Source organism: Pristis pectinata, chromosome 10 (assembly GCF_009764475.1).
Source record: "Pristis pectinata isolate sPriPec2 chromosome 10, sPriPec2.1.pri, whole genome shotgun sequence".
Lineage (NCBI taxonomy): Eukaryota > Metazoa > Chordata > Chondrichthyes > Rhinopristiformes > Pristidae > Pristis > Pristis pectinata.
This window is the reverse complement of record NC_067414.1, coordinates 59,002,032-59,016,767: the sequence shown is the minus strand read 5'-3', so window position 1 is coordinate 59,016,767 and position 14,736 is coordinate 59,002,032. Positions and strand designations below refer to the sequence as shown.

The 14,736-nt window shown below is 40.1% G+C and overlaps 1 protein-coding gene across 2 annotated transcripts in view; it reads right to left on the bottom strand.

Annotated features, from left to right (window-relative positions):
* Nucleotides 1-14,182, bottom strand: part of LOC127575043 (kinesin-like protein KIF3C) — a 121,593-nt gene extending 107,411 nt beyond the window's left edge. For both annotated transcript variants that reach the window (XM_052024665.1, XM_052024666.1), the window contains exons 1-3: nucleotides 13,935-14,182; nucleotides 13,207-13,843; nucleotides 10,761-11,626 (exon numbers count right to left, since the gene is read on the bottom strand). In XM_052024665.1, the coding sequence (XP_051880625.1) occupies nucleotides 10,761-11,626; nucleotides 13,207-13,738 (1,398 nt within the window). In that variant the 5' untranslated portion in view covers nucleotides 13,739-13,843; nucleotides 13,935-14,182. The remainder of the gene's footprint in view (nucleotides 1-10,760; nucleotides 11,627-13,206; nucleotides 13,844-13,934) is intronic.
* Between the last annotated feature and the right edge of the window lie 554 nt (nucleotides 14,183-14,736).

Sequence of the window (14,736 nt, the reverse complement as noted above, 5' to 3'; positions counted from 1 at the left end):
TTCCCTGTCTTCCTTTCTGCTATAAATTGACCATCCAAATGAACGGAATCACAGACCCTGGGGCTAGTCAAACCTGGCACAAAATCTTGGAACAAATTCCAAAGGATCTGCTGGGGAACAGCAGCAAGTTCATGCTTCACCGGTGGATTTCATTAGTGGAAGCATCATTATAGTAATGACTAGCCATTGAGGATGGGTTTAGACCTTAGGGCAGGAGGCAAACATAAGCCTATCAGCAAAGAGCTAACTCCCACAGAGTCTTCAGAGACACCATCTGCACCTCTCTGAGAAGCAACGTATTCATAGGCTCAGGTTTTCCAAGAACATCATCACTGAGAAATGGAAAGAAATGGGACTTTCCACAGGAAGACATTTGGCCATACTTTTGTGTTTGATTGTTCCCTCCAAGGACATCCAGGTCATGTTGACTCTCAGCTTGCTCATGACAGGATCTTTCCATGTGGTCACAGCAGATCTCTATCTCATCTCCTCACGTGCTGTTTCCCACAGTATCTGACAGGATGCCAAGCAGTATATTTGGAAAGAAATAGTTTCATCTGCTTTGATTTCAATGAGGACCAGGTTGTACCTCAGGCTGTGTGATTTGCCAGGGTGGCTGGCTTCCCATCAGTGCAGGCAGCGATTAACTGCACTCATGTGCCTAGAAGGGCTCCCATGAACTCAGACCTTTCAGCTTGTTATGGATCATGAGAAAAACTTCCTCATAGTGAATTCCACATACACCACAGAAACAGGCCCTTCAGCCCAACTGGTCCATGCCAACCAAGATACTCATCCAAGCTAGTCCCATTTGTCCCCATTTGGCCCATATCCATCTTAACCTTTCCTATCCCATATTTCTGGGAAGCACACATGCCATCTTCATCCAGAGAAAGACCAAAATGGAAATATATTTTTCCCTTTCCTGTGTGCTCAGCCATTCACAATGTTGGAATTGCCCTAAAGCAACAATATCAGTGTTTCATCAGCAGAAGCACCACAGTGGGTCAGGAACAAACACCTCATTGTCTTAGAAGCAAATTAGATGTGAGCAATAAATGTTGGCATTCCAAATAACAAGAGAAACTTTATCCTCAGAGTGATGCAGTTCCCTTGTTGTTGTCTCAATCTTGCTGGTCATTTCAGGGTTGCCTTCAACGCAAGTCACAAAAGCCAGAGGCACCAAAACACCACACTAAGCACTTTATTAAATCTTAGAAGAAATTGGTTTTGGATAGTGTTGGGTTGGTCGTGTCTGTCTTTCTTAGTGCTTTTGAGATTAAGAATCCTTAATCAGAATATACGTGTTTAGCATTAATGTATGTTTGCCAGTCTTGAGTAAGGGAAAGATTGAAACTGAAAGCAGTTGAAGCTGAGTTGAAGACATTGGCCTGCAAAGGGAAGACACTTCAGCTAACCTTACAAGGTGAGTAACATCACAGCCTCTTGTTTCAAAATGGAAGTGTGAACTCAGCTGCAAGTTGTGCGCTGCCTTAGACAAATGGCTAGAAAGCCAAATGGTTAAACAACAATAAAACAAATTTGCAGAGGAATTCTCAGAGTTAGGGTCATAAAATTGGGAAAGGCAGCACTGGGGCAATAAAATGGGATGTGCCTCTACTTGTGGGAGATCAGAATCAGAATCAGGTTTATTATCACTGACATATGTTGGGAAATTCGTTGTTTTGTGGCAGCAGTACAGTGCAAGACGTAAAAATTACTGTAAGTTTCAAGAATAAATAAATAGTGCACAAGAGGAATAACCGGGTGGTGTTCATGGGTTCATGGACCATTCAGAAATCTGATGGCGGAGGGGAAGAAGCTGTTCCTAAAACTTTGAGTGTGTGTCTTCAGGCTTCTGTACCTCCTCCCCGATGGTAGTAACATGAATAGGGCATGTCCCGGATGGTGAGGGTCCTTAATGATGGATACCAACTTCTTGAGGCACCGCCTCTTAAAGATGTCCTCAGTGGCGGGAGGGTTGTGCCCATGATGGAGCTGGCTGAGTCTACAACCCTCTGCAGCCTCCATATCAGGCAGTGATGCAACCAGTCAGAATGCTCACCACTGTCCATCTGTAGAAATTTGCAAGTCTTTGGTGACATAGGAAATCTCCTCAAACTCCTAACAAAGTAGAGCTGTTGGCATGCCTTCTTCCTGATTGCATCAATGTGTTGGACCCCAGGTAGATCCTCTGAGATGTTGACCCCCAGAAACTTGAAGCTGCTCACCCTTTTCACCGCTGACCCCTCAATGAATTCTGGTGTATGTTCTCCTGACTTCCCCTTCCTGAAGTCCACAATCAATTCCTTGGTCTTGCTGACACTGAGTGTGAGGTTGTTGTTGTGACACCACTCAACCAGTTGATCTGTCTCACTCCTGTACACCCCCTCATCACCATCTGAGATTCTGCCAACAACAGTGGTGTCATCGACGATTTTATAGATGGTGTTTGAGCTGCGCCCAGCCACACAGTTATGAGTGTAGAGAGAGTAGAGCAGTGGGCTAAGCACACATCCTTGAGGTGCACCTGTGTTGATTGTCAGCGAGGAGGAGATGTTATTACTGATCCGCACTGACTGTGGTCTCCCGATAAGGAAGTTGAGGATCCAGTTGCAGAAGGAGGTACAGAGGCCCAGGTTTTGAAGCTTGTATATTCGTACTGAGGGGATGATGGTGTTGATCGCCAAGCTGTAATCAATAAACAGCAGTCCGACGTATGTTTTACTGTTGTCCAGGTGCTCCAAAGCCAAGAGGAGAGCCAGTGAAGTTGCATCAGCTGTAGACCTGTTGTGGCGGCAGGTGAATTAAAGCGAGTCCAGGTTCTTACTCAGGCAGGAGTTAATTCTAGCCATGACCAAACTCTCAAAGCACTTCATCACGGTAGATGTGAGTGCTACCAGGTGATAGTCATTGAGGCACCTCACCCTGCTCTTCTTGGGCAGCAGTGAGGTTCATGCCCTTTTGAAGCAGGTGGGAACCTATGAATGCAGCAGTGAGAGGTTGAAGATAAACACAACGTGTGTTTTCCCAGGGCTGGAGCCAGAGCTGCTAGTGGCCTACATGCTTTATTTCAGAATCAGAAGAATCAGAATCAGGTTTATGATCACTGACTTACATGATGTGAAAATTGTTGTTTTGCAGCAGCAGTGCAAAGACATAAAATTTACAATAAATTACAAAAAATAAACAAATATTACAAAAAAAGGAATACCGACGTAGTGTTCATGGGTTCATGGACCATTCAGAAATCTGATGGCAGAGGTGAAGAAACATTGATTGTGGGTCTTCAGACTCCTGTACCTCCTCTCTGATGATAATAATAAGAAAAGGGCATGTCCCGGATGGTGAGGGTCTTTAGTGATGGATGCCACATCTTGAAGCACCGCTTCATGAAGATGTCCTCGATGGTGGGAAGAGTTGTGCCTGTGATAGAGCTGGCTGAGTCTACTACCCTCTGCAGCCTCTTGCAATCCCGTGCGTTGGAGGCTCAATAGCAGGCTGAGATGCAACCAGTCAGAATGCTCTCCACTGTACATCTATAGAAATTTGTAAGAGTACTTGGAGACATACTGAATCTCCCCAAACTCCTAACAAAGTAGAGCTACTGGCGTGCCTTCTTCATGACTGCATCAATGTGTTGGGCCCAGGATAAATCCTCCAACTATTTATTGACTATTACACATCAATAAACAATACTGTGGATATCGCACTCTGATTGAATGAGTGAAAGGGTAGATTAGTTAATTTAGTGATTGGTACGAGGATCTGTTAGCCCTAAATATACGAGTATAAAGATAGAACCATTTTAGTTTTCAAATGCAGAAAGGAGATGTGAGAAAGATCAGTCAAATGACTGACAAGCCTTTCTGTCCAAAACATTGAGATGGTATCACGTGCATTACCCTTGATGTTGTTAACTGCTACTTGTTCAAATTTGTGCAAGTTATGATTTCAGCATTATTCAGATAAAGTCACAGCAGGCAGATTGGCAGTAACATTGAGACCAAGTTCTGCTCTGGCAAAACCTGACAATCAAATCAAGAACAAAACCACAGTTCCAGGTACTCCCAGAATAGCTGCAGCTAACTCCTGGTGCAAGAGATTCATTTATAGTGAAGGAGGCTATAGACAGCAGTGAAGGACAATCATGAGCAACCCTCCATCCCACCAAAATTTTGCACAAGATGCGCACAAATGCTGGGGACCAACGACACCGGTCTGGGACCTGCATCCATTGCCATTTTAGGGTATGTTTTCAACTGTGGGAAGAGTTTCTGGCCAAAATAGTTAACACCTGTGAAACGTATTTCTATTTTAGTCAGCTTATTTGAGCAGACAAGGTAACAGGCATATTAACTATCAGGAAATCCTCCACACTGGGCATGGATGAGACAGATCAAGGTAAAATCTCCCTCATTTTAAGAATTCGGGAGTCTCTATTGAGGCTTTATCAGACAGGCCACATAAGCTGCTTCATAATGTCGGAAATACTTATAAAAGGAGACACAACTTCATTCCTAGCACAAGGGCCACCTGGCCCCATCTTATGCTGATCATAATTTTGCACCACCCATAAATGCAGCCTTATTATATCATGGTTTATTAACATAAAACTCACTCTGCAATTCCCATGTCAGACTATCAAAATACCCCCAACAGTCCAAAGCAAGTTCTCAAAACATCCTGGAGGACAGGGCAGGCAATTAAACCATAGTGAAAGCTGGGAGCAAATCAGCAAAGTGTTGAAGGAGAAAATGAGGAATTTGCACTTGAAGGCAGGATGTTGCAAACAAATACAAGCTCTTGAAAACAAAGCATGAAAGAACATCAAGTTCAACAACAGCTAAAACGAAAATGAGTAAAATGTGTTTTTTTTAATATTCACTTTTTTTTTATTGTTTTATTATCTCACCAACCTAGTAACATCTAAAACGAATGCCAGCTTATTTTGGAAAAGTGCTAAGTAATTTCGTTTTCAGTTCTGTGCTCTGTGCTGATGATCCCGCCCAATCTTTTGGCGAAATATGAATTATCACTTTATGTATTTGAGCTACTCATGAATTTTCCCAATTTTAATAATTGCAAAATAGGGTGGACAAAGTGGGTAATCTTTGATAAATTTCTGGACATTTGTCATGTAATTAATCTTCCTTCTGGGGTTTACATTTACAAACAGTTTGAATGGATGTGCTTATTCAGAGAGCACATAGATAAATTATTCCTATTCTTACTTTTTGAAACACTCTCTATACATTCTCTTTTTTCTCTCAGGTTTCCGCTAAGAGACAGCACAGAAATTTCCTCCAAAAATATAAGTTCCTTTCACACATACTTTCCTCCATCATGTTGTTAAATGACTGGACAGATTTACAAATGCCACTATTGTAAGGCAGTAAAACACTGCATTAAAAAACTAAGCCAGTACTTCTCAAATCTTTCGTCATTCCTCCACCAGACGCCACATTTCCAGCACAAAGGGGCCTTTTGGAGCTCTTATGATTCTCCACCTTGGCCCATCTATTCACTTCCAAGACCTCCTCAAACTCTTTTCCTCTAAATGTACCTTCACTCTTACCAAACTTTTTCAGTTTTCCTAATTCCATTCTAACAGTTGAAAGTTGTGATTTCAATTTCCTCTGATGTGCTGCTGCTTTGCAACACGATTTCATGGAATAACAAGAATACATGGGCCAAAGCATATCAGGAAGGTAATTGACTCATCACTTTATTCTGACAATTTGAAAGAGCTATGGATATTAACCCAGTCTCTTAAAATATCCTTCCAGAAATGCCATTTTTCTTCTTCATTTATCTACTTCTCCAAAGAAGACCACTGCCAATACTTACAGCTTGGAAATCCACATTTTAATGAGTCTCAGCAAAATAAATTCTTCTGACACCATGGGTACTCCATATTCATTCCACGGCTACAATGCAAATAAAGCGGCATTCAACAAGTGAACTTTTAGTACTGTACCCTGGAATCAAGGAAAGCATTCAACTCGCACAGGCAGTACAGAGGAGAGTCATAATGTTGATCCTTCATGTCAATGATTTGCTATTTCAGGAAAATTGTGCCATGGTATTTATGCCTGAAAAGGAATACCTAAAAAGTATTTTACAAAGGTCGACTAAAGGTTAGTTTGGAAAATAGATTCCAATTAATATATGGGAGAATACAAGGAAATAAATTTCAAACTCACAGAAGGTGACTTCTTTGGTCAGGAATTTCTTTTGTGCATGAAAAATAATCAACATCAGAATGGCATTCTGGGTATGGTGCTGCAGATAAAAACTGACTTTAGAAAGAAAAGTGAACAAAATCGTTAAATTATTGCGTTATTCTGGGCTACGTGGCCATCTCCATCCATAAGCCTCTTCTGGCAGTATGAACTTGTGGTTCAGGGTGGTGTTTGTGGTTCAGACAAATAATTCATTCCTGGAAAATGGATGAAATTTAAATCTGAGACATGATGAATGATGAATTGGCAAGCGAGGAAATATATTCTGAATGGTAAAACTTTAAATGGGATAGAAGAACAGAGATGAAGATGCATAAGTATTTTAAAGGGAGAGGATAACTTGTTAAAACTACTGATGTTATAAATAGTAGCATTCACTGCAAAAGCAGAGAATTAATGGGATACCAGAAGGCACAGATTTGAGGTAAACTCGAATGTCTCAGACAATCAGGATATTCCCTTTGTTCTACCCATCCCTCCCCCACCTTCTCTGATGAAGCAGCTCAGGCCTGAAACATTAACTATGTTTTCCTTTCCACAGATGTTGCTTGACTTGCTGAATGTTTCCAGCATTTTCTATTTTTATTGCAGATTTCAGGCAATTGGCAAAGGAACCTGAAGCAGCACAAGAAAAAACATATTTTTGCTGAGCAGGTTGTGTTCATCTGGGATGCACTGTCAGAAATGTTGATGGATGCAGATTTAATAATAACTTCCAAAAATAAATTTGGATAAATGCTTGAAAAGATTTGCAGTTCTACAGGAAAAGATCAAGGGAATAGGTCAAACTGAATTGCTATTTCAAAGAACAGGCGCACATTCAATGGGCTAAATGTCCTCTTTTGATGCATAATTCTATGATTATATTAACCAAGGCAAATCATTGATTCAACTGCATTAGACTGGAATGCCCTGCTTCTGAATACAAGAAGGTATCCAAAAGGTCCAAGTGAGATTCACTCAGCAGGAACCAAGAACATGCAGCTCAAATTAAAAGCAGAGACCAATAGAATTAGGGCTCCTTTTATTGGTGCAGCAAATATTAAGAGTTTTACAAATATTCAAATTATGAGGGGCTTTGAGAAGTGCAGGAAACTCTTGTTCATTGTTGGTGAGTCAATTGTTCGCACCTAAGTGTCGTCATCAGCTAAAAAAGGGGAGAGGTCAGAATAAAAGATGCTGAAAAACTCAGCAGGTTAGGCAGCATCTGTGGAGAGAATGAGAGTTAACACTGATGACTTTTCATCAGAGCAGTTTTCAGAACTGTCACTGTGAATTGTTAACCCTATTTCTCTCTCCTAACCTGCAGGGTATTTCCATGTCCTACTGCATGCAGTGATCAAAGCATAATGCACAACAGTCCTTCAATGGGGGGGGGGGGGGGGGGGGTAGATAAATAGCAGTAAAAGAAAAGTATGAAAGAATGTAAGTAAACTAAATTTGGAGTAATTCTGTTAATTTTGCAGGTGTAGGCATAGTGGACCAAATGGTTTGCAATGTACATTCTTTGACTCTCCATTATTTAGGTTAAATTAATTAAAATTGCCTGTGGGATTTACCAGCCAGCATCTTGAACCAATCTCACAAACTTTGGTTATCTGCCTATCTGTACAAGTAAGGACATCTTCTGGATACTGACGGGATCCAACATGAAATGCTGATTGAACACCAATATCAGCATCAGGTCCCAATTACTATTTTAGCCATAAGCAATAAATGATAATACTCTCTTAGCTTTTTTAAGTTCTTGTTATACCTGCATACCAGCCTTCTGCGATCCATGTGCTAGGGCATCCATATCCCTCTTTGTTTGAGAGCTCTGCAACCTCTCACCATTTAGATAATATGTTTCCCACATTATACTTCATTTGCCACTTGCTTAACCTATTTCCCTTTGTAGCATCCTTTTGTCCTTTTCACAAATTACTTTCCTCCCCCTCTTTGTGTCATCTGCAAATTTAGCAATCATACCTCTGGTGCCTATAGCCAAGTATCTATATAAACTGTAAAAAGTTGAGACTCCAGTATCGATCCCTGTAGCATACCAGTGGTAACATTTTGCCTGTCAGAAAAAGACTCATTTACGTTACCATGCTATGCACTCAAGAAGGATTTCAGAATATGAACTTCAAGATAAATGGATATGGTGGCTCATCCCACAATTACAATCATTATGATAATCTCCCAGTGATAATATTACTTTTGTGGGGAATGTGAAATGAATGCTGGGTGCATTCCCACATTATGTATGTGATTGAAATCAGGATATGAATCACACTGAGCCACACATCTGGGAACAGCAGTGAAAGGGACATCTTCATTCTCTTGGTCAGAGAATGGTTTGTGGCACAGAAAGCCCTTAAGGGAAAAAGATAATTTCATAAGCAACTTCACAAACCTGTAACCTGAAGTCCCTTTGTCAATATATTAAATGAAACCTAATCAGTGACTCAAAGGCAGAAAAGCCAATTTTTGTGCGTGCGTGTTTGTGTGTGTGTGTGTGTGTGTGTGTGAGAGAGAGAGAGAGAATAAATAACATCTTTATTAGTGTTTACGAGTAGCATGAGACTGTATTTCTAGCTGTATTGGGATAGCTATACGAAAATTCAGATTTACTTTATCTGTCATGGATTGGGACCATCTAGAAAGCTTCAAATCGCATGCTTTTCATGGTTTACTGTTTAAAATTTTTAATCGCTATATTTATATATTTACTGTCTCACATTTCTTAATCATTGCTTGTATTCTCTTCATATATAATGCAGGCTACAGTTACACTAACAGATTGTCTTTATAAAACACACTCAGTTGCTTTCCAAAGTACTGAAAGTATCCTTCCCTGTTATAAATATATTTAGTCCTTTCACTTTGAGTACCATGTATTTTATATACTGCAGTGGGTTTATGGCACACCAAATGTCAGTGGAAACTGCTGAAGCACTGAAAACCACTGGCTTTACAATGGAATCAGCAGCACAACAGTCTTATTTATGCATGAAGCAGATGGCTCTACTCACGCATAATGAGTTCCATTTACCATAGTATTCTGCACACTCCAACTAATAAGATTAATCAATAAAAATAGAAAAATCAAAATACACAACATACAGCTGGAAGCAATAATGGTATTTTGTATATTAATTATTTACTGACCATTTCTATAGAAATGAATTTTTTGAAGTTTTATGGTGCATAATCAGAAGTTCAAAGGCTTGAGAAGCTTGCAGGTAAGGGCATGCCTGGACAAAACCCAGTCATCGGGGAGACAGCTGCTTTCCAGCTGAAGCTTCTTATTCACGCTACAATCTAACAAAATCACCTGAATTTAAGTAGTAACTTCAGATCTTGCAAGTTCTGTGGAATGAAGAGATCTTCTATCATCAGCCAATGAGAAGAGATGAACCCAAAAGTTTGAAGGGGACCAGATGCATTTTCTCACCCACTCAGGGCTGGGTACAACATTCATCAGGCATTAAACACAAAACTTTAGAGCTCAACAGGGTTATGACTTGGATCACGAATTACCATAGCATTCATTAATAACAATCCATCTGAATGAACTGTTGTTGTTAAGAATATTAAAATTATTTGCATCTCTACAAATTGTAAAGAAATATTTGAATTTAGACACTTTGCAAGATATGTTTGGAAGAAAATAGCTATAACGCTGCGACAATGATTTCACATTCAACCATTAAGTTACAGCAGTTTATTTCTCAAAAAATTGCAAGTCCATAAAAGGGACAGTTGTATTATAATACAAAAGATTGGGTACAAAGTGTATTTTTGCTATATGTTATTAAAATGTGAATCATAATTTAGGTCTGTGTTCCTAGTTGAGAGAAGTTGATACTGGGCAGGAAAAGCAATGAAAGACAGGTGATATGGCTTTGTTGATTTTGAACATCTGTCATTAAAATTGTTCGAGGTGTTATGTACTATCAGTATAAGCTACCAAACACTTAACCTTTCTGGAACAAATGAAGTACAATTTGGGTACTATTTAGTTCAAACCAATCTCATTAACAGCTTGAATTTATACAAATCTAAATTGAAATTCTTCATTTCAGTCCACTGAATTATCTTTGCAATGGAGAAACAATTATGCGTCTGTGACTGTGATCAAAAGAAAACAAGTTCAACAAAGGATTGACCGGGTAAATGTGAAGCTCTTGTAGTTTTTGCATTTACAGGTGATCTGTTGCTGTGTCACTGAAGGATTACACCCAGAATACTAAGGGATTATGGGAATTTCATTTGCAATGTGGCACTCCTGATATACATACATTGTAACTTCTGCATCGCACATTGTATTACACTAGTTTAATTTCATATCCAATGAATGCCCACTCCTTGGAAATAGTCCTAAATTAGACACCACAGATATCTGCAAGAACAAGCAATTGAATCAACTCTGTGCACTTCACTTGAGCTGCCATAACGTCCTATTTTAACAAAGCTTATCTACACTCTAAGGTCCAACAACCTTGTAAATTGTAGTGCTGAAATCCCTACCTTAAACTTGGCTGCGAGCTGCTCTGTGGCTTCTTGCTCCTTCCTCAGATCTTCCATCATCCTCTCCTTCTCTTCCAACAATTTCTGCTTCTCCTCTGCCACTAAGTTATGATCGTCTTGGATTGCTACTTTTTCCTTCTCTAATGTCTCTTTTTGTTCTTTTAGGTAATTTTCCATGTCCTTTTCTATGTTGTCTTCAGATTCCTCAACTTCATCTATGAGTTCTTCTCCTTCCAGAATGATCTTCTTATGGCTTTTTCTTCTTTTCTTGCTGAGCATCCCTCTTCTTTCCAACTGTGCCTTCAATCTTGCAATCTCTTCTTGAAATTCTCTCAACAATGCATCTTTGGGGTCTTCATTAATCCTTGGCTTGTTTTTAATATTCTTGGTCCTGTTGGCATACCTCAAAGTTGTTAAGCTCTCTTCATAATTGCAGGATGCTGGACCAATAGTGGCCACCATTATTGTCTTAGCATTACCACCTAAGGAGTCTTCTAACAGGCGGGTCAATTTTGAGTCTCTGTAGGGAATATGAGTACTCTTGCCATCCACCAAAGCAGATATTACATTACCCAGAGCAGAAAGAGAAAGATTAATTTTAGCAGCCTCCTTCAGACGCTCTCCTTGGACTCCAGTTTTGCTTTGACGCTCACTGCCAGCAAGATCAACCAGGTTCAACTTGCCTACTCTGATGTGATTCTCACCATCCAGGCCAAGCTCACTGCATTCAATTGTCACAACAAAAATGGCATGAGATCTTGAACTGTACTCATTCATATTGGTGGACGCAACTGCTCTGGTCTGGTTTCCAACATTCATTACATGTTCTATTTCCTTGACATTCTTAGTTACAAAGGATGAAAGATCTGTAAATTAAGAATGAAAACATCATCTTATATGCTATACAATCCTACCCCCTCCAAATCCTTGTAAGATTAAAAGGGAAAGTTAATGTTCCTTACACTGTAGAGATGTTGCTTTGTCTGACTTTTTTCCAATGTTTTAAAATGAGTTTTATGACTTACATTGCTGAATAAAGAAGAAATAAAATTGGGATTCCTCCCTGCTAAAAAGACCTGTTTTTCAAGATTATCAAACCAATCTAAAATAGTTAATTGGATTTATTCAAAAAAGCATGGGAGTGAACAAAAAAATGCCTCAGGTTGTCAATATAGTTTGCCAGTGTTCTTGTGAACTTGTGTTGATACTTAAATAGATACCAACTCTTGTCTAATAATGTGGAAATATGTCCTTTCAGAAGAAACTCTCTCCAGGAACCTATGTAATTAAATGAAGAATAACTACAGTATAAATACAGAATATTACAGACAATACTTAGACCTGATCATTGATAAAATTACTGAGCTGATGGAGGTTGAGGAAACAACTAACCATGTTTCATCTAAAACCTGTTTACAATAAAAGAGCAGATATCACATTGTTATGAGCTTCTGTTCAGACTAAAGTAAGGCTTAAGGTACTCATCACTTTGTCAAATATGAATATGCCATTTCTCAGCTCGATCTGTACCATTCAGGAATGAATGAGCATGGATACAAGTCACACAAAAAGATTGTTGAAATTCTGTCAAGTGATAAATATTTTAGTGTTGTGCTCATCTGCTTTACCTGACTTAAAAGCATTGACAGTGAAGATGGAACAGTTTTCTGTAATCAGAAAATTTTATAAATGGGAGATTACAGAGATAAAATAATTAAATCCATAAAACAATCCAACAGCATTCAGTTGAGTTATTGCTGAAGTATAATAGCCAATTTTACCAATTACTGAAATGGTTAATTGAAGGTAATTTGCCAATGTATATTGTGAATGGTATATGCATTCTGCTGGTGTTACTGTATAGAAATATCAAACAGTCAAGCAGCAAATGAAATGAGAAGAAAAAGACGAGTGACTTCCAACTTATTCCAATTACATTTGACTGTGATCCAAAACTATGCCCACAGACTGAAGGTTAAGTGAAAATTATCGTACTTGAAAGAGACTGAGAGCTAAATGCATGTTATTGTGTTTGATTCACTTTTGCAGCACCATGATTGGGTTATCATCTGAATATTGCCGTTGTCCAATTTCGTTGAGTGGAGAGATTGAGATTTATCCTCAGGTTCAGTCCATAAACTAATCCTTTTATGAAAAGTACATACTTGAATGGAATAGAATTATTGTCCTACTCTTTAATTCTTCATGTGAAAAGAAAATGTCAATTGTTTGATGAAAGGAACTCCTCTCCGCCGCCACCGCCTCTTCCCATTATCTCTGGAGAAAACAAACAGAATCGCTAGGCTCCATAACAGAGCGTTTGCAGCGAAAGCAACTTACACCAAATCTCAATCCCAATTGTGCATATTTTATTCATTAATTTTGCACTGAACAAAATTAACCGTTATTTAATGTGCAACTTTGAAGAAACAAAAACACTCTTTACCTTTAATATAAACGCCGGTTTCTGGTTTTTCCTTCAACTCCAGCTTTTTGTTCTGGTCCTTGCTGAGAAGATCTCGGATCTCCTCCTGGTAGATTTCCAGGTAGGAAGCCCTCACAAGATACTGCTGGTCCTGGGATCGCGAGATGTGGGTGAAAATGTGCTCGAAGGCGTTAGGGATGATTCCTCTCTTCTCTTGGTCAGCCCAGATTCCCTGCATGGTGTATGTTTTCCCTGTCCCTGTCTGACCATAAGCGAAAACTGTCCCATTGAAGCCCTGTAACACCGAGTCAACCAAAGGGCGGACTGTCTCGTCGTACAGGTCGCTTTGCTTGGAACTGTTTTCATAGACGGCGTCAAACGTGAAGATCTTGGGCATCTCGCTGGATGTGGCTTTGGGGTTGCGAATAGACACCTGTCCCAATTTCACATCCATAACCACGATCTGCTCGCAAGCAGCCGCCTCTTCTTTCCCATTCATTGGGCGGCATCTGACAACCACCTTCACCGATTCGCAAGCCTTAGCTTTAGACATCTTGTTTTTGTTGATTTATTTTGTAGCCGGTGACCTTGTTTGCTCAAAATGCAGGCTTGTTAATGCAGATCAAAACGGCATAACAGCTCGCTGTATGTATTGTGTCTGCAATAAAGCAAATGCACACGTTACGCATCATTACTCAGAGAACGGCAAGCAAAGCAATGCATTCAGTCTGCGCTACCAACATACAAACCTGAGCCGAGCGAAGGGTGCACTGCACAGTGATGATCTGCAGCGCAGGGAAACGGGAGATCAGACACTCGGCGGTGGCAGTTTTCACCCATTTGCAGATGGCAACGCCTTTTTCATTCGGATGGATCAGAGTCGTGCGATTGCAGCCGCTGGGCTGCACAAAACAGCTGGCAGGATGGCAGCTCACTGTGCAGATGCTGATGCTTTCGACCAGAGGAGGACGCCCAATCCTGGGGAGGATGGTTACAAACCCAGCCAGCACCAACTTACCAGGATGACATCATGTCTGATCCGCCCCGAACAAGCCGTCACCGAGACCCCAGTGGACACCGGGAAGTGTAGTTGTTGTCGATTGCAGAGATTGATGAAACTGCAGCAGGTCCGAGGCGCAGATTTATAATAATCTGCTTGTTCAAAGTAGCACCGAGTGTATGTGCCGCTTGCCAGCATCAACATTGTAACCCCATCCGTGACGGCCTGATGCTGTAGATGTATCCTTCAAAAATATGATTACTCATAGTAAGCAAAACCACCAACAAAAAATTAAAAAGTATGGGAAGAAAAATGGACCTTATTTTTGTCTGGTCAATTATTAATGAAAAAGAAGTCGAATTTGTAGTCCATCTTGAGATGAATTTTGAAGTAGGGAAATGTGATGCCAAAATGCAAAAAGGAAGGCCTCAAATGCAGTAAAAGAAGCATGGGCCACATCATCAGTACTGCTGGTGGAATGGTGCACTGGATACATGAAGAAATTTGTGTTCTTCTACTCATGTCATGTGGTCTACCTTAGCAGCCAGATA